Source organism: Balaenoptera acutorostrata, chromosome X, assembly GCF_949987535.1.
Source record: "Balaenoptera acutorostrata chromosome X, mBalAcu1.1, whole genome shotgun sequence".
In the NCBI taxonomy this organism is placed as follows: Eukaryota; Metazoa; Chordata; class Mammalia; order Artiodactyla; family Balaenopteridae; genus Balaenoptera; species Balaenoptera acutorostrata.
The window spans coordinates 131,667,871-131,692,655 of record NC_080085.1 but is presented as its reverse complement, the minus strand read 5'-3'; the positions used below and the strand labels follow the sequence as shown (position 1 = coordinate 131,692,655).

The 24,785-nt window shown below is 56.6% G+C and overlaps 1 protein-coding gene across 2 annotated transcripts; it reads right to left on the bottom strand.

The window, feature by feature from the left end:
* Positions 1-5,959: 5,959 nt before the first annotated feature.
* Positions 5,960-24,595, bottom strand: ABCD1 (ATP binding cassette subfamily D member 1). 2 transcript variants are annotated; one of them, XM_057538116.1, is made up of 11 exons: positions 23,267-24,595; positions 20,717-20,812; positions 20,244-20,424; positions 14,841-14,983; positions 14,583-14,751; positions 13,919-14,013; positions 10,878-11,023; positions 10,300-10,445; positions 7,855-7,939; positions 7,440-7,565; positions 5,960-7,340 (listed from the first exon to the last, which is right to left on the bottom strand). In XM_057538116.1, exons 1-11 carry the CDS (start codon positions 24,173-24,175, stop codon positions 7,133-7,135), a joined length of 2,304 nt encoding a protein of 767 aa, XP_057394099.1. In that variant the 5' UTR covers positions 24,176-24,595; the 3' UTR covers positions 5,960-7,132. The 2 variants fall into 2 exon arrangements, with proteins under 2 accessions (XP_057394099.1, XP_057394100.1); XM_057538117.1 differs by lacking the exon at positions 20,717-20,812 and having other exon boundaries at positions 23,267-24,594.
* Between the last annotated feature and the right edge of the window lie 190 nt (positions 24,596-24,785).

Sequence of the window (24,785 nt, the reverse complement as noted above, 5' to 3'; positions counted from 1 at the left end):
GGAATAATATTCCATTTTGTGTATAGACCACATTTTGTTCATCCTTTCGTCAGTCAATGGACACTGAGGTTGCTTCTACCTCTTGACTATTGTGAATAGTGCTGCCATGAACATGGATATGTAAATAGCTCTGCTTTCAATTCTTTTAGATATATACTCAGAAGTGGGATTGCTGGATCACATAGTAGTTCTATATTTAATTTTCTGAGGAACTTCCTTACCATTTTCTATGGCAGTTGCACCATTTTACAATCCCACCAACAGTGCACAAGACTTCTAATTTCTCCACATTCTTGACACTATTTGATGTTTTCTGGGTTTTTTTGGTTTTTTAAAAAAATAGTAACTATTCTGTGTTTCATGTTTGGTAATTGCAATCATTGTTGCTTTTGTTGTGGTCATCCATGTACAATGCTTGGTGTCAGTCTATCTATCTCTTGTAAAAATAAAATACAGTGTGTGTGTGTGGAAAAAAAAAAAAAAAGAATGCTAAATGAAAAAAAAAAAAAAAAAAAAAAAAAAAAAAAAAAAAGTAACTATTCTAATGGGTGTCAGGTAATTTATTGTGGTTTTGATTTACATTTCTTGATGATTAGTGATGTTGAGCATGTTTTCATATGCTTGTTGGCCATTTGTATATCATCTTCGGGGTAATGTCTATTCAAGGCCTTGCACATTTTTTTAAATCTTTTTTTTAAAATTAATTTATTTTATTTTTGGCTGCGTTGGGTCTTCGTTGCCATGCACAGGCTTTCTCTAGTTGCGGCGAGCGGGGGCTACTCTTCGCTGCGGTGCGTGGGCTTCTCATTGCGGTGGCTTCTCTTGTTGTGGAGCACGGGCTCTAGGCGTGCGGGCTTCAGTAGCTGTAGCACACGGGCTCAGTAGTTGTGGCTCGCGGGCTCTAGAGCGCAGGCTCAGTAGTTGTGGCGTGTGGGCTTAGTTGCTCTGCAGCACGTGGGATCTTCCCGGACCAGGGCTCGAACCCATGTCCCCTGCATTGGCAGGCGGATTCTTAACCACTGTGCCACCAGAGAAGTCCCTTTGCACATTTTTTAATCAGGTAATTTGATTTGTTGTTGTTGAGTTGTAGGAGTTCTTTGTATATTCTGGATATTAACCCTTTATCAGATATGTGACTTATATTTTCTCCCGTTCTGTAGGCCTTTTTACTCTGTTTATTGTATCCTTTGTTGCTACACGTGTCCCTACTGTCAACCAGAAGACAATATTCCCAATGACTTTGAAGCCCCCATATACCCTGTTCCTCCCTTGACATAAGCAACCACTAGCCTTTCCTTACTTTTCTTACTTGTCCCATATATGTATCGTCTCTAAACAATATACATAGTTTGGTTTTATATTTTTGGAATTTATATAAATGGAATCATACTGGATGTATTTTTCTGTAACCTGTTGCTTTAGTTCCATATTACATTTGTGACATGCATCCAAGTGTGATACACCTAGCCGGAGTTTATTCATTTTTATTGCTGAATAGTTTTCCATCATATGACTGCAACATAGTTTGTTTATTCACCTGTTAATGGACACCTGGGTTTTTTCTGGCTTTTGCTTATTATAAACAATGCTGCTGTGAACGACCTGTACGTGTAATCTGGGGTATTTGTGAAGGACCTTCTCTAGGGTGTGCCCAAGAGTGACCTTGTTAGGCCATAAATACGTACATCTTTAATTCTACTAGATAACACCAAATTGTTTTCCAGAGCTGTTGTACCAGTTTGTATACCACCACAGTGTATGAGTTCCTGCTACTCCACATCACTGCCGACACTTGGTATTGTCTGACTTTTTAATTTCTGTCAGTCAGTGGATGGGAATAAAAAGATATTTCACTGTGGCTTTAATCTGCATTTCCAAAGACCCTCTGTTCTAACTTGCCAGGGAATAAAAGTCTGGTCTTCTGCATGAGGTGGGGTAAAGATGTGAGCATCTAGCAGCTTCATATATATAAAGCTGCTATATATATATATATATATATATATATATATATATATATATATATATAATTGAAATATATGTGATCTAGCAGCCTCTTACACAGGCGTCCAAACTCCCATGCTTAAGCCAGAGTCTCTCATTATGTTGGAAAGGGCTATGGTATCTGTGGTTCTACCCGTCTCTTCCTCTCCTTTCATTCTTGCCAGAGCCTTGTGTCTATTTTACTAACTTCAAAGAACCAACTTTTGGTTTTATTGATCTTTGTTTTTTCTATTTCATTAATTTCTGCTGTCTTTGTGATTTCCTTCCTTCTACTTTCTTTGGGTTTATTCTACTGTGGTTTTTCTAACTTCCTGGGTTGGGGCTCAGCTTACTTTTTTAAGGCTATACATTTACTCTTAAGTACTGCTTGAGCTACACTCCACACATTTTCAAATGTAGCGTTTTCATTGTTGTTCAGTTCTAACATTTTTTTAGATTTTCATTATATTTCTTCTTGGACCAATGAATTATTGGGAAGTGTATTTTTAAATTTAAATTTGTAAATTTAAATTTTCAAACATATGGGAGGACTTAATTTTAGCTTTATTATCCATTTATGATTTTATTCTGTTGCAGTTTGAGAACATGATCTGTATGATACCCATTCTTCTAGTATTTGCTGAGATTTGTTTTGTGGCTGAGAACATGGTGGGTTTTATTAAGTGTTCAAGGTGAACTTGAAGTGTGTAGTCTCTAGTTTTGGGATGTCTGTTAATCAAGCATGTTCAATTTGTGCTATATTCTTCCTACTTTTGTCTGCTTGAGCTACCAATTGGAGTGAGAGGTAGTGTGATTTACTGTGGTGAATTTACTAATTTATTAATTTTTCCTTTTACTGCTACTTTTTTGTTTGATGTACATTTGAGGCTGTGTCATTAGGCAGCTACACACACATTCAGAATGGTTAATGCTTCTGAATGGATTATTTCTTTAATCATTGGGCAGCAACCTCTTTTATTCCTAATAACGATTTGTGCCCTGAGGTGTACTTTGTCTGATGTTAATTTCTCTTCACTAACTTCCTTTTGAATGGTATTCCCTGGGTATGTCTGTTTCCATTTGTATCAATTAGGGTTTGGTGGCAGACCACAGAAGCATTCTAGCTTTGTAAGTTGAAAAAAAAAAAGGATTTATTATCAGGTAGGGACGACTTGCACAATGTTGGGCAGAGATGGAGGAACAGCTCCTAACCCTCCAAATTGCCACTTGTCCTGGATCAGGAACAAATCCTAACCTCAAAACTCAGCTAAGGGACTTCCCTGGTGGCGCAGTGGTTAAGAATCGCCTGCCAATGCAGGGGACACGGGTTCGAGCCCTGGTCCGGGAAGATCCCACATGCCGCGGAGCAACTAAGCCCGTGCGGCACAACTACTGAGCCTGCGCTCTAGAGCCTGTGAGCCACAACTACTGAGCCTGAGTGCCACAACTACTGAGCCCACATGCCTAGAGCTGGTGCTCCACAACAAGAGAAGCCACTGCAATAAGAAGTCCGTGCACCGCGGCGAAGAGTGGCCCCTGCTCGCCGCAACTAGAGAAAGCCCGCGCGCAGCAACGAAGACCCAACACAGCCAAAAATAAATTAAAAAAAAAAAAAACTCAGAGAAAACGCAGTCTATCTCCCATCCCCCCGATGAGAGACCAAGCACCTCGCATCCACGCATCTCTTCAACCACCAGCTGCCTCTCTGCTGGCCAATGCACCCTCGGACCACCTCCAGCATGGAGCTCTCAGCCAGCCGCACCCTCCTAGCGCTTACTCATCATTTCCGCTGGGGCCAAGGGCCTGGGCCCAGCAAGCACTAATCGGGCAGCACCTTCTCCCCGACCTGTCCCTTCTTCCACAATGGATGCCATCGCCCAACCGGCCACCCAAGCCAGAACCCAGGGGTCACCTTGACTCTCACTCCACCCGTCCCCTCCCCCAGCGTCTGAGGTACCCCCCGCGTGACTTTCTTCTAATCTCTCTAGTGCATCTGGGATTTCAGGCCTCAGCACATCTGGCCCGGGTTGCGTCAAGCAGTGTGCTCCTTCGTCTATGTCTATGTATCTATCTCTTTACCTGTGATCCATCCATCCATCTATCATCATCACCAGTCTATCATCTCTCTTTATTATCTATCAATCATCGAGCACTTCTACCTCTTTATGATCAATGTATCCATCATCTATTATCTATTTTTTGAGGTGAAATTCACATAACACAAAATTAACCCTTTTAAAGTGCACAATTTGTTGGTATTTAGCATACTGACAGTATTGTGCAACCGTCACCTCTATAGTTCCAGAACATTCTCATTACCCCAAAAGGAAACCTTGACCCCATTCAGCAGTCACTACCCAGCCCCTGGCACCCATTGGTCTGCTTTCTTTGTCAAGCTGAATAATACTCCATTGTATGGACAGACCACATTTTGCTTGTCCATTCATCTGTTGATGGACATTGGAGTTGTTTCCACTTTTGGTTACCATCAATAGTACTGTTAAGAATGTTCATGTATAAGGGTTTTTAAAAAAAATTTTATTTATCTATTTATTATTTTTGGCTGCGTTGGGTCTTCGTTGCTGCATACGGGCTTTCTCTAGTTACAGCGAGTGGGGGCTACTCTTCGTCGTGGTGCGCAGGCTTCTCATTGCGGTGGCTTCTCTTGTTGCGGAGCATGGGCTCTAGGTGCACGGGCTTCATTAGTTGTGGCATGCGGGCTCAGGAGTTGTGGCTCATGGGCTCTAGAGCGCAGGCTCAGTGGTTGTGGTGCACAGGCTTAGTTGCTCCGCGGCATGTGGGATCTTCCCGGACCAGGGCTTGAACCTGTGTCCCCTGCATTGGCAGGTGGATTCTTAACCACTGTGCCACCAGGGAAGCCCCATGTATAAGGTTTGGTTTTTTTTTTAAGACTTTTTAAAAAAATTATTTTTGGCTGCATTGGGTCTTCGTTGCTGTGCACGGGCTTCTCATTGTGGTGGCTTCTCTTGCTGTGGAGCACGGGCTCTAGGTGCACGGGCTTCAGTAGTTGTGGCACGCGGGCTCAGTAGTTGTGGCTCGTGGGCCCTAGAGCACAGGCTCAGTAGTTGTGGCGCATGGGCTTAGTTGCTTCGTGGCATGTGGGATCTTCCCGGAACAGGGCTCGAACCTGTGTCCCCTGCATGGCAGGCAGATTCTTAACCACTGCGCCACCAGGGAAGCCTCATGTATAAGGTTTTGATTGAACATCTATTTTCCATTCTCTTGGGTCTACATCTCCGAGTGGAAGTGCTGGGTCACATGGGAACTCTGCCTAGCTTTCCAGGACCCGCCACACTGTTCCCCATGATGGCTGCCCCACCTCTGTCCCACCAGCAGTGGGTGAGGGCCAAGCGCAGTGCTCTTGCCTCCCTCCAAGCAACCCTCCACGCAGCCTCCTTTAAGCGTGAATCCCATGTTGTTTCCATCCTGCTGAAAACCCTTCAGTGGCTTCTCATTGCTTCTGAAGTCCAGGCTCTGTAAGCGAGGCCCCTCCCTTCCCCCTGCACTTGGCATTGATATCCTGCATCTTGCTCCTGATTCACCCCTGGGCCTCTGCACAAGCATTACCCCCTCCTAGAAGGTCTAGAAGCACTGTGTCCCCACTGCTCCTTGCCCGGCTGGCTCAGGACTCTTCCTCCTCCGTGTCCCCTGCCAGCCCATTTGGCAGCTCGCTGTTTTTCTCTCAGTATCTCTCTCGGAGCTCGTCACGGGTGGACTGGACCTCGGTCCTCTCCTCTCCAGCCTGGCACAAGGTCGGGCTGGGTCCTCTTCCGGCTCAGCCATTCTTTTTTTTTTTTTTTTTTAAACAGCTTTATTGGAGTATAACTGCTTTACAATGGTGTGTTAGTTTCTGCTTTACAACAAAGTGAATCAGTTATACATATGCATATGTTCCCATATCTCCTCCCTCTTGCATCTCCCTCCCTCCCACCCTCCCTATCCCACCCCTCTAGGTGGTCACAGCCATTCTTTTTGTGACATGTTGCTGGCGCCGCCTGCCCACGGCCGTGTCTGCCGGAGAACGTGCAGGGCAGCATCTTCGGCTGGGGGTGGGGCTCAAGGCTCCTCCTCCCCACCCAGGCCACTGCGGCCCCTCCCGCCTCTCCCCCAAGCCCCGACGGACAAAGAGGCTGGGAGGCAGGACTGCACTTTCCACAGGAGGTTTTACTGAGGAACTGAGGGAGGTTCCCCGACCCGAGGGCTGAGGGCCTGAAAGGCACACGGCGGCGCGGCGGCGGGGTCTCCCCCTCGGGTGGGGGCCGTCTTTGCAGAGACAGCTTCCCCACTGACCCCTCTTTGGCACTGAACTGGGCACAGCGGTGCCCTCACGCCCGGCAGCCCCAGCGTCCCTGCGCCCCCCGCCTGGCCCGCCCCCACCTACGCCCTGGCGGTTGGCAGTGTAGGCTGGTGGGGTGGCGGGCTGGCTGGGGGCTGGCTGAGGGGCCCAGGCCACCTTCCCCCGCTAGCAGGGTGCTCATGTTGGCGCCGGAGAGGGCTACAAAGAGGAATGCAATAAATTAGCTTGAAGGAGAGAGGGCTGGGGACGGAGGGGGACGGGACTACATTCCTGTCATTGCTCGGTAGGAAATGCTGTGCAATTCTTTCTCCCGAGGGCTCTTTGGGATGACTGGTGGGGAGAAGGGGCACAGATGAGGGGGCCCTGCCTCATCGCGGGGCCCATTTGGCCGTTTTTATGGCAGTAAGGGTGTTCCGGGGGACGGGAGCCTCGGCAGGCCACTGGGATGATGGCAGTAGAGAGATGGACCGGCCGTGATGTCTCCAAGGGACCGCAGAGGAGGGAATGGGGGGACTCCAGACTCAGGAGGAGGCGCTGCCCTGCAAACACCAAGGCTCCTGGGCACGGGCTGGTGCTGTGAGTGGGGCCGCGCCTCTGGCCCCTCTCCCCTTCCACTCGCCCGGGTCCCAGTCTGGTGGGGCTGGGAAGTGGGCACGGGTTTCGCTGGCTGTCCTCTGGGAAGCCTGGGAGGACGGCAAAGCATGCAGGGTGGGGCCGCAGCGGGGCGGGGGCGGGGGGGGGGGAAAGCTTGGTGGGCAGGCGCTCCGTTTCCTTCACGTGATCCGAGGGCTCGGTGTGGGGCGTGGGCCAAGGGCTAAGAGCCAGGGCCGTCTGTCAGGTGGCAGCGGCCTGGAGGACTCCGGGGCCTTGGCCCAGGATCTGGCAGAGCTCCTGGAGGCGCCGCTGCATCTTGGGGATGCCCGCCAGCTGCTGCTCAAGCCGCTGCTTTTCCTCAGTCAGGCTCAGGCGGGCGGCGGAGTCCAGCTTCTCGAACTTCCAGCCACCCTCCCCGTCGAACTGTAGTAAGTGTGTGTGGTACTTCCTGTACCAGGAGAGGGAGCGGGAGGTTGTTTGGCAGCACCGCCCCCTCCCCAGCTGCAAAGCCAGGGGCGCCTCGCTCACCGGAAGGGAGGGCACCTACCACAGGGAGGGTCGGTGGGTGATGGAAAGCAGGGCGATGCCTGCATCCTTGGCCGCCTGGAAGATCTTGCCTTCCACGTCGATGCTCACGGCACTGGTACATTCATCCAGGAGGGCGTACTTGGGCCTTGAGGGTGGGGGCTGAGTGGGTGAGCCTGTGGACCCTCCAAGGCCAACAGCCCGGGCCGGCCCCAGGCCCCAGTGGGGGCAGGAAGCCTGATCTGCGTGCTGACCCCCGTCCTTGCGGTCCCATCCCTGCTGGGCCCTGGGGGGCAGGGCAAGGCCTCCTGGTGGCGCTGCCCTCCCCACTTAAGGGGGTCCCAGGGAGCACCCAGGGAGCACCCTTGTCTCTGCCGCCGGCTCGGAGGACTCCCAGTGCCCGAGGGAGCCCGACCACTCAGGGCAGCGCGGCTCACCTGTGGTAGAACATGCGGGCCATGCCAACTCGCTGCTTCTCGCCCCCGGACAGAATGTCCTTCCAGTCACACACGGCCTCCCAGCCTGGCAGGGGACAAAGGTCGCCGTTCAGTTCAACAGGGGCCGGGCAGCACGGGCAGAGGGCCCGGGCCACCACGATAGCGGAACACGGCAGCGCACGTGACTCGGGGAAAGGCTGTCCACTGGGGACGTGTGCTCTGGGTACCTGTCCGTCTGTGGGGACACCGGAATAGTTCAAAAGAGTTGGGACCAGAATTACATCCCCTCCAAGAAAAGATACATGGGAGCCCTCACCCGCAGGGCATAAGAATGCCACTGCATTTGGAGACAGGGTCTTTACAGAGGTGATCGAATTAAAGTGAGGTCACCGGGGTGGGTCCTCATCCAATGGGACTGGTGTCCTTATAAAAAGGGGATATTTGGAGACGCAGACACGCACAGAGGAGAGACGACGTGAAGACACAAGGAGCAGACGGCAACTCCAAGCCCGGGAGAGAGGCCTGGAACAGACCCTCCCTCATGGTCCCCAGAAGGAACTGCCCCTGCCCACGCCCCTGGATCTTGGCTTCCCGGCCTGCACATCAGGAAGACGATATGTCTCTGTCGTTTGCCCCACCCAATCTGTGGCGCCAGCGAACTCACACAGGGCCTAATGGGGTGCTAATGAAGTGCCAGTGGGCATCAAACAGTCATGGCAGAGCCCCAAGGATGGCTGCGATGGGCTCTCCAGAAGGCTTCTCACCCCCAGGCGCCAGGCCTGTGCGTCCCTGCTTGGCAGAGCACGTCAGCCAGGCTCAGGAGGCGAGTGGGTGATTCATCGGAAACGCCTCCTCGCCTGCTCCCTCCACTGCCTTCCCAGAAAACTAGCGATTTTGGCAGGGCACGTGGCCACACACAAAAAAGACAAAATCCCCCAGCTTGCCTTGATGAGAGGTTTAACCACAGGACTGAATTCTGGCCAATGGGGTATAAGTGTAAGTGTTACACGCGTGGCAGCTTCTGGAACTTTCTTTAAAAGACAGACGGCATTCACTCTATGATTTGCACACCGCCCCCCACCGCCCCTGCCACTTCCTCCATCCTATGGCCTGGGATATGACGTGATGCCGGCGCCGCCGCCTTGGACCGCGAGGTGACCTTGGGAAAGGAAGCCACATATAGCAGAGTGACCTGGGGGCCTTCGTCGAGTGGGGCTGCCCCCACCAACTGCGGCCTGCCTTCCTCAGGACTTCTGTGTCACGGTAAGATGAACGTGTAAATTATTTCAGCCGCTGTTGGCTGATGGTTCTATTACTCACAGCTGAACTCGATGCTAATGGGTGTAATGGCCGGCCTCAGGGGCCCCAGGCACTCAGGGGTGTGTGGAGCCCAGCAGGAGGGGTACACTCCCAGGGCGAGCGAAAGAGGCCCGACCAGGCCAGGGGGAAGCTGGGGATGAAGCTTTGCAGGGACCATGGCAACCAGGGCAGGCCCGGGAGGAGCAGCCCCACTGAATCCACCGCCTGCGGCCCCCTTTCTGCACAGGTGACAACACCTGGGAAGGACTCTCATGAGTCATCTGCCATGTCCTGCAGAGCCCCCATGGGTCCTCACAGGCGCTCTTTCATTTACTGCTGGCACTGAGGTTGAGACTGGTACCTGGCCCCTTCTACAGGTGGAAAGCATCTCAAGAGGTCAGGTTTTGCTCAAGGTCAAGCTGCCCCTTGGTAGCCTAGGTAGGACTCGGAGCTCTGCCACTCAGCTTTCAGTATAAAAATCCAAAATCTGGCAGCTGGGCCGCACTCTCCTCTTCCGCCCCTCTGGGCACGATAGGCAATTAAAGACCAACCTGAGAAGTCCCCAAGCGATGCGTTCTCTGGCCATCGGCCTGTCCCTCCCTCCTGCGGTCTCTTCCCAGGGGACACACCTCCCAGGCTCGAACCAGACACGTGGGTGGGCAGGCGTCCCCTCCACCTCTGCTCCTGCCATGCACACTCCAGGCTGCCCTGCCCACAGCCGTGCTCTGCCCTCTCCCTCCAGGCTGCCCTGCCCACAGCCGTGCTCTGCCCTCTCCCTGAAATGCATAACTGACCTGTCGCTTCCCTGCCTGGCCCAAGAGGCCCTGCCTGCCACGGAGCCCAGAGCCTGGAGAGGGTGCCCCGCTGGATGGCCCCCGCCAGGCTTGGCTCCCTTCCTGAGTGGAGCGCACTCAGGCCGTCTGGGGCCGCCGCTTCCTGTCGGTCCTCCCCAGGGGGCGGGGCTCTCCAGGCCACAGAGCACTTCGGACTCCCGAACGTCGGTTGGGGTAGTCTTCATCCCTCGGGGGCCAGGAGGGAGGCACGGGCAGGGGCAGCAGCAGGTTCCCCGGCTGAGTCTTGGGACAAAGAACGATCGATCGATGGCTTCCCCTGTGGCACTGATGAGTGGGGTGCCCCTCCTCCTACCTCCTTCCCGCTGCAGGATGTGGTTCAGGTGCACGATGTCCAGAATGGCTTCCAGGTGCTGCTCTGAAAAGCCCTTCCTTCGCATGTCCTCCACCGAGTCCGGGTAGATCACTTGGTCGCGCAAGGAGCCCACAGACATGTAGGGCCTGCGGGAGAGCCACGTGTCCACCGAGGGCAGGGCAGCCCGGCTTCCCTGCCGATGCCCTGTGCCCGAGCAGGCTCCGCGTGGGCCCTGCCTGCGCGAGAGGGGCTGGCCGGAAGGCCGCCGCGCAGCGTGCCGCGCCCACCCACTCCCACACGCACGCACACTCAGCTTGCACGCACGCATCACGGCACACGTGCAGGTACTCGCCCACACACACTCATGCGTGCACACGCACCCCCCCGCTGTGAAGCCGCTCGGCGAGCGGGTTGGGGTGGAGTGGCAGCACCCTGCCGTCCTCTGCCCAGGCCTCAGGCCCTGCCACCTCCGGGACGTCAGGTTCCGCAGGTCAGGGGGGTGGGGGCGGACCTGGGGACTCGGGCTCCCTCCCTCCCCCCCCACCCCCCGCCGGTGGCCCCATCACCCCAGCGCTCACCTCTGGGGGACGTAGAACATGCGCTGGGGCGGGGGCTTGTAGAGCACGCCGCCGTAGGTGGGCCAGAGACCGCCCAGGATGCGGAACAGGGAGCTCTTGCCGCAGCCGTTGGGGCCCGTGATGAGCAGGTGCGTGCCCTCTTCCACCTGCAGAGGCAGCGGTCGTGGGACCCGGCCCGGCCCCCCCACCCGCGGCCTGCCTGACAGCCCCAGAGAGGCGCCCGCACCCAGCACGCGCCGTCCTCCGTCTCTAGGTGAGGCATGGCGGCCCCGACATGCACCAGAGAGCAGGGGGCCAGCAGGAGGAGGGCCTGTTCTGCCACAGTCCAACAAACGGCTACGTGCCCCAGAAGGTTAACGTCAGCCTGCAGCCCAGCCACCCCACTTCACCTGGAAGCCAAGCGTCAAGCGCCTGAGGCCCCCCGTGAGCCCATTACATCGTGTCCACTGGTGTTCTGGAAACACCTGCTACAGGAAAAAGGCCGCCCGAGCAGGCGGGGAGCATGCAGATGGCAGGGAGCCCGCCATCCTCGGGGTGGGGAGAGCATGAGGCACGGAGTCAAGGCACGTGGGGTACAGCTCCCGCCGCCCACCGCCATGTGTGACACCACAGCAACCCTAAGGGCCTTCCAGCCAGTGCAGTCCTCGCGAGATCCCAGAGTGTGGCGGATACGCGCGTCCGTCTGCTTTATCTCGGTCAGTGCCATGGGTTGAACCGTATCCCCTCAAAGAGTCCTATGTTGGAGTCCTAACTCCCAGGACCTCAGAATGTGACCTTACTTGGAAATAGAGGCTTTGCGGATATAATGAAATTTAGATGAGGAGTGGGGTGGGCCCCTAATCCAGTGTGACCTGGTGTCCTTATAAATAGGAGACATTTGGACACAGAGGCACGTGCACAAGGAGAGTGCCATGTGAAGATGAAGGCAGGGACTTCCCTGGTGGCGCAGTGGTTAAGAATCCACCTGCCAATGAAGGGAACAGGGGTTCAAGCCCTGGTCCGGGAAGATGCCACATGCCGCGGAGCAACTAAGCCCGTGTGCCACAATTACTGAGCCTGTGCTCTAGAGCCCACGAGCCACAACTACTGAGCCTAAGTGCCGTAACTACTGAGCCCGCACGCCTAGAGCTGGTGCTCCACAACAAGAGAAGCCACCGCAATGAGAAGCCCGTGCACCGCAACGAAGAGTAGCCCCCGCTCGCAGCAACTAGAGAAAGCCCACGCGCAGCAACGAAGACCCAACGCAGCCAAAACAAAAAAAAAAAATGAAGGCAAAGCACCAGAAGCTGGGAGAGGCCTAGACACCCTGATCTGAACTTCTTTTGGTTGAGCCCCTCGTTTGCTGTTCCTCCTTCGTTAGACTATAAACTCCCCTGGGCAGGGCTCAGGCCTCCCTCCGTGCAGATGTGGGAGGGCTGGTTGGTCAGGCCCCGGCTCCTCTGTGGGCCTGGCTCTGGGAGAGCTGCCTCGGCCCCAGCCAGCTCCACGGCTGCCTCCCTTGTTTCCTTCCCTGCATCTCTCCGACCGCCCTTCTGACCCTATCACCTGGCTGATCAGGGCCAGGAACTGCTCCCCGTCCCCAACATCTCCCAGCCCCAGAGCCCAGCTCCACCAGCGGCTCTGCCAGGACAGAGCCCTTGCTCAGCTCCTGGTCACCCGTTCCTCGCCTGACCTCACTCTCTAACCAGCTGCGCCCCTGCTCACCATGGCCTCTGAGCTTTGCCCAGCTGGGCTTCCACTGGGCCTACCTGGAAGTCATTCACCCTGCATAAACTGGCCGTCAGTGGCAGCCCCACACCCCAAGGGTGACTACTGCCAGGGGCGATGGGCCTCGCACCACTGGCCTGCGTCCAGCCTCCAACTGGCTCTCAGGTCCCCTCTCAGCACATCAAGGACAGGAGCTCTAGGCACTGGCCCTTCCTGCTCATTCCCTGCCTGGCCATGGCTTCCGCTGCCCTGGCTCCTCAGCGGGGCACATGTGGCCCGTGCAGGACCTAGACCCGAAGTCCCTTGGCTCCTCGTCCCTGCCCTCTTCTTCACCACGCTGCCCGCCTGCCCGCCCGGAGGCTCCTGGGTGAAGCTTCATGTCACCTCTACTCCCCCAGGGATGTAGACCTCTACTCTACCTTTCCTGTGGCCCTCGCTGGACCCGGGACAGCCGTCTAACCATGGATCTTTTCTTTTTTTTTTAAAGTTTATTTTGGCCACACTGGGCGGCATGTGGGATCTTAGTTCCCTGACCGGGGATCAAACCCGCGCCCTTGGCAGTGGAAGCGTGGAGTCTTAACCACTGGACCACCAGGGAAGTCCCAAATCCGGGATCTCTGTAACCCTCTGGGGCTCCCCTGATTTACCTGTGGTTTACAGTGTCCAGCCTGGAGCTCAGGCAACATTAGTTGAATGAATGAATGAATGAATGACTCCTGCACCCAGGACTCCCCTTCACTCTATCACTCCCTGACCCTGTCCAAAGCCCTGGCTGGGGACACAGGTCACTGGTGGATGTCTGCCCCGAGGGCATCCTCTCCACAGACAGCTTGCGTAATGGTTGAGAGCCCTCCCAGTGGGCCAGGCTGCGCCCGGCACACACGCGCCCTGGGGGCCTCTCACAGCAGATCTGTGGGACCTCAAGCCCGGGTCAGTGGAATAGAATCTCTTTCATCACAGCTGGAGTTGGACCAGAGTCCCAAAGTCCTGGGCTACTCAGGGATAGGGGTGGGCGTGGGGTGCTGGCAATGACAGGGCCAGGAACCTTTGGGTGACTCCAGCCCAATCCAGGTAATCACTGGTCTCTTTTAATCAGCTCTGACTCCACTGCCCCAGAACTAACAGTCAGTCAGAGACACGTCAGTCTTTCACCTTGAGCTTAGCCTGCCTGCCACGTAGACCTGGGGTCAATGGCTACTGGCAGTGCAGGCAGGCTGGCCGGGCTGGATGCTGAGGGCTGAGGTGGGTGCAGAAGGCCAGGCCCCGGGCCCCAGAGCTGGGCTCGGCCCCGCCCGTGCCTCCAGGTTGGGGCTCGCCTCCGCCCTTCGACCTACCCTGATGTTGAGGCTGGCCACCACCACCTCCCCCGCGGGCGTGACGATGGGGATGTCCTCACACACGATGCCCTGCTCCACATCCACCACTTGGCCTGGAGAGGGAACGCGAGGAGGGAGAGAAGGAGCAGAGCTCTCCCTCCACCTCCGGTGCGCGCCGTGTACCCCCAACCCGCGCCAGCGCGCCAGTGTGCGGCCCAGGGGCCCTCGGGAATACAGTGCGGCTGCCCGCCAGCTGACTACAGCCCCCTTGCTGTGCTCCGGGCGGCGGAGGGGCAAAGCCGGTTCCCTGGCTCCTGGAACCCGAGCGTGGGTCCGCTCCTGTAGCCCCTCAACGCCACACCATCCGAAAGGCGGCTCTGACGCCTGGGGCCTCTTGCACAGCACCCCAGCCCCTACTGGAGCTTCGAACTTTCTCTCGCTACCTGCGTGGGTGAGTGAGCCCCTTCGCTCAGGGACCACGCCCCCCTCTCTCGCAAAGGGAAACCCTGGCCGGGGCACCTGGAAGGGACTGGGCACGTGAGCGCGGTGGCCAGCGGCGACTGCTCTGAGAGGTAGGGCTGCGGGGGCCGCAACGTGCCCAGGAAGCCCTCCGTGGGGCGCCGGGCAGCCTGCTGCGGGAGGGCCAGGACCAGGGCGGCCTCTCTGGGGAGGGCACCCTTACCTCGGATCTGCAGGGACCCCTCCACACGGACACTGGACCTCACCACGGCCCCGGACCCCGCCTGAGTGTCCTCTGGCTCCCTGGGCCTCTTGAAACGGCAGTGCCGGACGTCTTCAAATACCTGGAACATCTCGTGGACCCGGGCTGTGTAGCCAGCCAACTCTGTCACCTGCAGGGAGTGTGACCCTGGCTCAGCCCCTACCATTGGGGGCAGGGAGGGAGGGGAGACGGTAGGCGCAGGGGCTGGGCAGGGGTTACCTCCTTGTAGGACGCCATGACCCGCTCGATGGCGTCCGCGGCAGCTGTGAGGAGGTTGCGGGCGACGGTGAAGGCCTCCGTGCGCTCGCTCACCAGCTCCTCCCCCCTCGTCTGCAGGGCCGCCTTCTTCGCCACCTCCGAGTCTGCAGAGCACAGTGGGGCAGGGAGTGGCAAGGACAGTGGAAAATCCTAACTGACCCACTGGGGGAGAGCGGAAGTCTGGCCAGCCAATGGTGCTCGGACAGCCGGGTATCCACATGCAAAAGAAGGACCCCTTCCCTGGTGGCGCAGTGGTTGAGGGTCTGCCTGCCAATTCAGGGGACACGGGTTCGAGCCCTGGTCTGGGAAAATCCCACATGCTGCGGAGCAACTGGGCCCATGGGCCACAATTGCTGAGCCTGCGCGTCTGGAGCCTGTGCTCCGTAACAAGAGAGGCCGCGATAGTGAGAGGCCCGCGCACCGTGATGAAGAGCGGCCCCGCTCGCCGCAACTAGAGAAAGCCCTCGCACAGAAACGAAGACCCAACACAGCCATAAATAAATAAATAAAATAAAATAAAATAAAAAAGTTTCTTAAAAAAAAAAAAAAAAGAAGGACCCCTACCGCACACCACACACAAAAACTAACTCAGGGTGGAGCACCGGCCTGCACGGAAGAGCTAAGACTACACAACTCTTAGAAGAAAGCAGGGGTAAACCTTCGTGCCCTGGGATTAGGTATGGCTCCTTAAATACGACACCAAAAAGCACAAGTGACAAAAGCAAAACAGGTAAGGGAGCTTCGACAGACGTAAAAAGTTTTGGGCACCAAAGTAAATCATCCAGAAGGTGAAAACACAACCTACAGACTGGAAGAAAATATCTGCAGATCATATATCTGATAAGGGCCCAGGTCCCAGAATACATAAAGAACTTTTTCAATTCAACAATAAAGAGACAAACGAATCAATTAAACAATGGGCAAAGGATCCGAATAAACATTTCCTCTGTAAGATATACAAATGGCCAAGAAGCACAGGAAAAGATATTTATTGGTCACCAGGGAAATACAAAATCAAAACTGCAATGAGACACCACTTCATACTCACTAGGATGGCTATAACTGAAAAGACAGTAAAAGTGTTGGTGAGGAAGTGGAGCAGTTGGGCCCATGAGACACCGCTGGTGGGGCTGAACGATGGTGCAGCTGCTGTGGAAGACAAGTTTGGCAGTTCTTCCAAATGTTAAACAGAGGGTTACCAAATGACCCAGCAATTCCACTCCTAGGTGTACATATATCCAAGAGGAGTGAAGACAGAGGTCCACACAAAAAATGATACATGAGTATGCGTAGCAGCGTTATTCGTAAGAGCCGAAAGATGGAAACAACCCAAATGTCTACCGATGGATGAGCGAATAAACACAATGTGGTAGCTATATACATACAATGGAATGTTACTGAGCCATAAGAAGGAATAAAGTACTGATTAATCCTACAGCATGGATGAATCATAAAAACACGATGCTAAGCAAAAGAAGCCAGATACAGAAGGCCACATATCGTGTGATTCCATTTATATGAAATGTCCGGAAGACGCAAACCCATAGCAACAGGAAGATTAATGGTCGCTGGGGGCTGCCAGGTGGGGTGGGGAGTGACCACTAATGGGTCCGGGCTTTCTTGTTGGGGTGGTGACAATGTTCTAGACTTAGTGGTGATGGTTGCACAACTTTGTGACTATATCAAAAACCACTGAATTGTACCTGTAAAAAGGCCTAATTGTATGGTATGTTAATTACATCTCAATAACGCAGATATTGTGTCCTGCACTACAACGGCAGCCGCTCCCAAGCCTCTCAAACAGGAATATCCCCTTTCAGACCTCCGGTCTACCCCGTGTCGCCCTCATCTCTCCCCTTGCTGCCGTATTCTGTGGCCATCCTCAGTACTACTATTTCTCCCTGAGAGCCTGCTCCTGTCTTGACTTGCTTTTTTCTTTTCTGTCTCAGTTGACACCCCATGGTCGCTCACTTCAACCCTCTCTTGTCAATGGCCTTGACTCCCTTGACCGTTGGACCCCCTAGAGGGGCAAGGTTTTTACACAAGGAATGTTCTGGAAATGGTGATGGGGAGCATGGGGGAGGCCAACTCTGAGGGCTAACTCTATCCAGGGGCATAAATGGATCTGAGGTTGGAGCCTCAAGGATGTGATGGTGGGGGTGGGCTGGGAAGGGCCAGGGAGTCAGGTCAGGGCAGGTGCAGTGTGGGGTGGATAGGGCCAGACAGCTGGCTAGAGCACCAGGAGTCCAGGGAACTGGGCGCGGGAGGGGAGTGGTGATTCTGACAGTCTAAGGTCCCTAGGCAGGGGGGACACAAACCCTCCTCCCCGGACATCCTGAGAGCTGGAAAGGGACTGCGCACAAAGGGAAAGGGTCTGCGCGGGGGCCCTGGCAACAGTGGGCCCCTCCCTGGAGACAGCATAACCCTCTGCAGCTTTCCTCGGAGCCTTGGGGGCTAAGACGAGTGCCCCAGAGCCAGACACCTGATAGCTCTTCCCGGCCAGGCCGCCATGCCGGCAGGCCAGAAAGGCAAAGGTAGCTACACCTTCCCCTGTGGATAATCGCTTGCCTCCTCACCCGGTTCCCAGCGCTCTGTGTGTCCAGTTACTGGGGACACAGCAGGGACAAAACAGACAAAGCTCTGGCCTGCTTGAGTTTAAAGTGGCAGAGCCTCTATAAGGCAGCCGCAGGCGTGGAGCAGACGGGCTGTTCAGCACTTTGAAGAGCAGCGAGGCGGGGGAGGGGGAGAGAAAGGCGGGGCGGGGGGGGGTCTCACCTAGAGGGTGCCTGTGAGCAGAGCTCCCATAGAGGGAGGGAGGGGCCGCGGGATGGCAGAGGAAAGAGCATTCCTGGCAGCACGAGAAGGAGCAAAGGGCCTGAGGCAGAAGCAGGCCTGGTGCTGCGGGCAAGGCCAGTGAGACAAGCGGAGTGAGCAAGGGGGATGGGAGCGGTCCACATGTTCACAGGTGACTGGCTACAAGGGCCGTGAGGGTGGGGACAGGAGCTCAGGGCTCTGAATCGCCCACAGAGCCCGACACAGCAGAGGCGCCAAAAAGTCCTAGGCCTTCAGAGGAGGCAGAGGCCTCGGGGACTAGACAGGCTGAGCTGTGCCCAGTGCCAGCTTCAGAGGGAAGCGGGCACAGGCACTTCCTCACAGAAACCACGGCTTGGTTTCCTCCTGGGTCCATTCCCATGCTCCTGGCCTAAATCAAGGCCACCCTCTGTGTAGGTCCATTGGTGGAAGCAATTACCCCCTCCAATTAGATCTTTCCTCTTAGGGGTCACCCAGAGAGGGACAGACAGCTGAGGGTACGGAAGCCCCAAGGGAGAGACACCAATAGGGAGAGAATCAGAGAGACTTCTGGTTCTGAAACACGCACGTCAGGCTCCCTCTCTTTACGTATATCTGAAAACCCTCTTACTACCAAACTGCATAAAATATGACACCTTTTAAATCAGAACTGTGCTTGTGGAAAAGCAAGGGAAATTCCCAGGAGTGAGAAGAGAAGCCAGTAGTCAGGTGCTCCTGTGACATCCCCAGAGACGAAGACAGGGCTCCAGGTGCAAGGACCATAAGGTCTCCTCTAAGAATCTGTAATTATGTGTCTGGGCTGCAAATTAGTATCACCTGCAAGTGCGGGGACCCCTCCTCCCCCAAGCAGAGAAGTTAACATGAAAGTGGCCTCCAACTGGTTCATTACCGGGGAGCCGCTTGGCTAAAAGTAAAGCAAATGTGCGCAGGGGAATCCTACCCTCCAGTTAGGCCGCAGAACCCACAACGACCGCAAGCAAAGAAGACCGGCAGATGGAAGATAAAGCTGGCTTAGACCCCCAAGAATTCAGACAACCGAATAGCTGCACAGAGACCATGGAATGAGCATGATTAATATGGTCGCCGGCAGAACTTTACAGAAATAGTCATTGAAATAAAAAACAATTCAAATTAGGGACTTCCCTGGTGGTCCAGTAGTTAAGGCTCTGCGCTTCCAATGCGGGGGGCACGGGTTCGATCCCTGGTCGGAGAACTAAGATCCCTCATGCAGCGCGGTGTGGCCAGAAAAAAAGGAAAATTCAAATTAGATGCAGCTGAAGAGAAAACTAGCAAATGTGTGAGCAAGAAAATCTGAGGGAACCTCCCAGAATTCAGCATAGATAGTGCTAGATGGGGAAAAGTGAAGAGAGACGGAGAGCCACAAAGGAGTGAGAAGCCCAACATGTAGTGAGAGTTCCAGAAGGAAAAAGTGAAAAGAATGAGAGAGGCAATATTTGAAAAGATAATAGCTGAGAACTTTCCAGAACGATGGAACAATCTGAGTATTCAACGGCCATACAACAAGTCTCAAGCCGAATAGACAGAAATGCACAGGCAAACGCTTCCTAAAGAAACTGCAGAAAAAGAGAAAAGTCTAACCAGGCAGACCACGCAGGCTGCTGAGAGCAGTTAAGCTGGTAACAGATTTTCCAACGGAGGTAACGGGATGTTGTCAATGGGCTGAGAGAGACCGACCATCCGTCTCAACTCCCTCACCCAAATGAACTTCAGTTCGGGGGTAGGGGGGAGGATAAAGAAAGACATTTTCAGACAAGAAAATAATCTCGAAGCTCCATGATGAAAGCCTCACAGTAAGGACTTCTGAAGGACGGCTGTCTGAAGGAGGGTCACTGGGCCGCGGGGAAGGGCTGGGAAGCCAAGAAAGCAGAAACTCACAGGTGAATCTGAACACGCACCAACCGGATAAAGCAATGGCGAAGCTGTTGCCGGGGACATCAGCACGCCAGGCGGGCTGGTCCTGCAGTCCACGTGTTCTAAGTAAGGGCCCAGAGGAGGAGGAGCTATTGATTAACCCAGACTGTTCTCAAGTAAGCACATTAACCTTCGAAGGGCAACCACGAAAAGACTGCAAACAGAATGAATTCCTTGCAAACCAGCAGAGGAACAAAATGCGAATCCTTCCCAGTCCCCCCAAGGCCTTGGGGAAGAGGGCTCTGCCCTCGACAACCTGCAAGAGCTATTGTAGGTGTGGGTGGGAAAGCCAAAGCCCAAGCCAGGAAGGGGCTCCCTCGACGTACTTCCCCACCCTCCCACTTCCAAGATGAGCCGAGGACAGGGCCAGCTGTGCAAGGGTGCGTGCGCCTGGTGAAGGCTGTTCCTGAGTTGCAGTTCCTGGGCTTGGCCAAGTGGGACCAAGAAGCGTGAGATGCTGTAAAGGGGAGCCGCACACAGGGTGGCAGGCAGCGAGGAGCTCCGGGAGAGTGTGACCTGCCGGGTGCCCCCCGACCCCAGTAGAAACGTCAGGTGGGCCGGCTGAGCACTGGGGCCCCCCAAGCCTAGCCCAGTGGTGCAGGAGGACAGGCCCCCTCTCACCTGACTCTGAGTAGCCGGTGGCGGTGATGATGGGGACGGCCACCATGAGCAGTCCCGAGGCGCTCCACACGTACTTCATGAGGAACTGCTCCAGCATGACGTACCACAGGCGCTCCAGCAGAATGAGGTTGATCTGCGAAGCCAGGTCCTGGTAGGAGTGCTGCAGCAGGGCCAGCTCCACCTGCAGGGATGGGGCACCGGAGACCCAGAGGCCTGGCGGTCAGTCCCACAGGGGTGACAGCGAGAGTCCCCAAGTGTCGCTCACACAGGCCATGCTGTTTGATGACCACGACAAGGTTGAGAGCCGGGGGTTAGGACTGGGCCACGTTTACAGGGGACAGGTCTCAAACTCGGGGGAGGTATGGGACCGACATCACAGCATTGGGGTACAGCAGCAGTGAAGGGGCTCACCCCCCACCTCCCGAGGCCCGCGCTCATCCCGTTTCCGCTACCTCTTCAGTTGGGGTGCTTACCACACCTCTCTCTTTGCCCTGGACAGCTTCTCGAGACGGGCTGAGGGCAGCCACCTTGCCCATTTCTTTGGGCAACTGCTGGGGGGCAACCCTGAACTAAGCGAAGGACAGCACAGGAAAGCAAAAAGCGGTTGTTGGTTTTGAAGGACTTGGTTCAATAATCTCTACCTGCTCAGGCCCCGCCTCCCTCTACTTTCCCACAGTTCCTCTGGGTGAGAAACTTGCTCTGCATTCTCCCACCAGAACCTGCAGGGCACACTCCCAAGCCAGCTCGTGCAGGCATCGCCCTCAGTGGACAGCCCCACACCCAAGCCAGCTGAGGACTCCAGCCCACCCACTCAGCAGTGAGTGGGCCTCCCCTGCCCTCCCCTTCCTGCACTGGCCACTACCTGCCATCTCAGGAGAGGGACCTGTGCAGGGCCTGGAGAAGAGAGAGGAGGGGAGGGAGTGGGAGAGAAAGAGGCTCTCTGTGACAGCAGCAGTTAGATGGGCGGGGGGCTGGAGTGGTCAGGAAGCAGTCACAGCAAGGTGGCCATTGGGGCATAGATTTCTTGGTCGGGGTGGGGGGCACATGCCCTAGCCCCGCCTTCCCACCCCTGCCTGACAATAGCTGCCCAGCCTAGAACCGTTTCCTTTGCCAAGTGGTTTCACAGCTGACTCTCCATTTGATTCTCACCATGTCCCACTGTGTGTGTATTCTCATGTCCATTGCAGCCCAGATAGGCAAAGTGACCTGCCCCAGCTCACACAGCCTGGAGGTAGCAAGAGGTATGGAATTTGGATCACATTGGCTGAGCCATTAGGAGGACCAAATTCTTGAAAACGATGCTTCATGCTTCCACTTATGAAGAAAGGTCTACCTAGGCACAAGCCAATGAGAGGCTGTGTGTGCTTGTATACACGTGTCTAAATAAGCCTCCTCCCTGAGATCCCAATAACAGCAGAATACCCTGCTGTCTGCCCTCCAGCCAGTCACCTCTGCCCTAGCCTGTTGATCTGAGCCTGGGCATGGGGACATCAGCCAATGGGACTGAGGTGAGCCACCTGCCTACACAGTAAGGGCAACCAACCCACCCAAGAAGGCCCATCACTCCACACTGCTTTCAGGCCTTTGGCTGAGGCCTAAACAGACAGGCTGTGGACGCTCACAAGGTCCCTCCCGCCCTGGCCGTTGAATCCTCCCGGTGAGCATGCAGTTTGCTGAAACTAGCCCAGAGGAAGTCCTTCAAGGAGCCAGTGATCTCTCTTCTACCCCCACCACCCAGGTCTGCGGCACCGCTCAGTGGCTCTGCCTCAAGCCGATCTCCTGTTCCTGAAATGAGCACGCCTACTCTGAGAACCCGGGCAATCCAGGCTCGTGCTGGGAGCTGGCAGGAGTGCTGGCTGGGGCTGACAATGTAGCTACGGGGAACGTGCCAAGTGCCTCACCCAAGGCCACGGCTGCCTGCCAAGGCCCTGCGGCCCAGAGGACAGGAGAGGAGGAGAGGGGGTTGCAGCTGCAGACCAGGCACTTTTTCTCCTAATCTGGAGCCCAGCCCATGCCCAGGATGCCCCCTATCTGCTCAGGAATAAACCCTTTTTAAAAATCAGACAAGCCTGCCTCTCTGCCTGAAGTGATGCGCAGCCAGTGAGACAAGGTCTGGGGCACAAGGCCACCTGACCCGGGGAGGACACATGGGCCTTCACAAGATGGATGCCATTGTGCCCCTCCCCCGAGAAGCACTGGGGAACCGAAACTAGAGTTGCAGAGAGCCTAGCCGGAGGCAGCCGCAACCCCAGGCACGAGGAAGGGGAGGGGCCGAGGCGAGATAAAGGGAGCACTGGCCTGGAGTAACCTTTCCCAGGCCCGGGCTACTGGCCGTAGCTGGCCCGGCCCCCCGACCCGGCCTGCCGGGAAGCTGCACGACTGGGACCCGGGCGGAAGGGCGGCCACGCTGGGGGCAGGGTGGCCGCCGGGCGGGCAGGAAGTGCGTCCTGCCGCAGTGGCGGCCTGGGCCCGGCATCCTGGGCCGGGGCCTCGCGAGGGAGGCGGCCAAGCCCACAGCCAGGCGGGCCTTCGGGCTCCGGATGGGGGAAGCCTTGATCTGGAGCGCTGAGCTCCGCCACCCGCTGCGGCCGGCACGCTGCGTGCTGCTCGTTAACCTCCGCTTGGGCTGAGTCATGCCCATAATGCCCGCCTGCCCGGCCGGGCAGCTGGGCCAGAGGCCAGCCTTCAAAGGGTCTGGGGGCCCAGGAGGGGCCAGGCAGCAGGCCGCGTCCCCAGATGGCAGGAGCCTCCTTTCTGTTGGCTGCAGGCATGGGGCAACCAGGGAACTCTGGTCTCAAATTGCCAGGGTCCACAGCCCTAAGGCCAAGAAAACTGAGGCGGAGAGGAAGCAGAAGTGGCCCAGGGCAGTCCCCACCCAGCCTTCCTGCTTCTCCATTACTGTGCCATCTGAGCTGCCCAAGGCCCTGGTTGGCTCACACCTCTGGCATCAGCCGCAGGCAGCCCTGGCTCTCCTGCCCCTGAGCCCCCAGCTACATGCTTTCCGGCACCCCAACCTGCCCCACCTCGTGGCCCCCATAGAAGGCAATCTCCTCCGAGTTGGCCACCACCCGGGAGTGCATGTAGCGCAACTCCCCCTTCCGCCGCGCCTCCTCTGCCACCAGCTCCCCGAACTTGGGCGAGAAGGCTCGCAGCACGTTGGCCGTGAGGAACACCACAAGGCCAGCGATGGCCGAGGGCCAGGCTGTGCCGGCCCCGCGGGAGCGGGCCACTCGAACCAGGGTGTAGGTGGTCACAGCCACGTCCAGGAGCGGCTTGGTCAGGTTGGAGTAGAGGTGGGCCACGGAGGCGGCAAAGGCCACCACATCCTCCGTCAGGGACTGGTCCGGGTTGCGGAGCCGCCCGTCCATGTTGCTGACCCGGTAGTAGGTCTGCTGGGAGAAGTAGAGGCTGTAGGCGTGGGCCACCAGCCGACTGCGGAACGCCAGAGCCAGTCGGCCCTCTAGGTAGCGGATGGCGCTGTTGACGAAGGTGGCGGGGAGCGCGATGAGGAGCCACTGCAGGAGCTGCCAGCCGAAGGCCCGGGGGTCCTTGCGCACGATGCAGCGGGCCAGCCGGCCGTCCAGGCGGGCCACGTACACCGACAGGAAAGTCCGGCTCACCAGGGCGGCTGAGTGCAGCGCCAGCAGCCCCGTCTCCCGGCACAGGATCCTGGGGAAGAGCAGCCGCAGGAGCCACAGGAGTCGCTGGAAGAACACCCGGTTGACACCGGCCTTGGCCGCTGCGCCCACCGTGGCCCCGGAGGCCTCCTGCGGGGACTCCCCAGCCGGCGTCTGAGGGCCCCTGGCCGGAGCCAGGCACTGCCGCACCAGTGGGTAGATTTTGTGGGCTCCATAGGCCGTGAGGGCCAGGACCACAGCTGTGCGCTTCAGCGTGGTCACCCGCGAGGGCCGGGGGGTCGAGAGCACCGTCATGTCACCTGGGCTGGACTCACGGGGCTGGGACTGGTGCCTGAGGCAGCAGAGGAGGCAGGTGGCTGGAAGGGTGGTGGCTCTGACCCCAGGCTCGTTGTCTAGGCAACTGGAAACCTCGCAGTGGTCCCTGAGACTGTCGCTTTAGGCCACCCGGGTGGTGCTGGGCCCCCTGGTGCGGTGGGCTCAGGGCCCTCCAGGGTCGCGGCCTCTTCAGGCAGCCGAGGTGGAGGAACTTGTCAGTCCCCTGGTCCCTGGGGTCAGAGCCTCCAGAGGTCTCGGGCAGAGAGGGCGTCTTTTCCTCTTCACCTCCTCCTCCCCTGGTGGCGCCCCTCCCCCGGGGCACCGGGCGCGTCCGTCCGCTCCGCAGCCTGGCTGAAGCGACTGTGACTCCGCCACCCGCCCAGAATCCCCACCTACCCACCCACCCTTCCCCAGGGGGAACTCGGGGGAAGGGGAGGAGGCGGAGGAGGGGTGGGAGGCGGAGGAGGGGTGGGAGGCGGAGCCAGGGCGCGGGGCGCCCCACCCCGTTCTCGCCCCACGGTTGGGCCCCGCCCCCTCCCCGGACCACAGAGACGTGGGATGACCGCGCGGGCTAGAGAAGCTGCACCTC

Excerpts from the sequence above, each read along its gene's own strand:
- ABCD1 (XM_057538116.1), bottom strand. The coding sequence starts at position 24,175 with ATGACGGTGCTCTCGACCCCCCGGCCCTCGCGGGTGACCACGCTGAAG. Across the intron at positions 20,813-23,266 it reads CCTTCTATGGGGGCCACGAG|TTCAGGGTTGCCCCCCAGCA; the intron begins GTGGGGCAGGTT and ends TCCTTCGCTTAG. Across the intron at positions 14,984-20,243 it reads CACCGGCTACTCAGAGTCAG|ACTCGGAGGTGGCGAAGAAG; the intron begins GTGAGAGGGGGC and ends TGTGCTCTGCAG.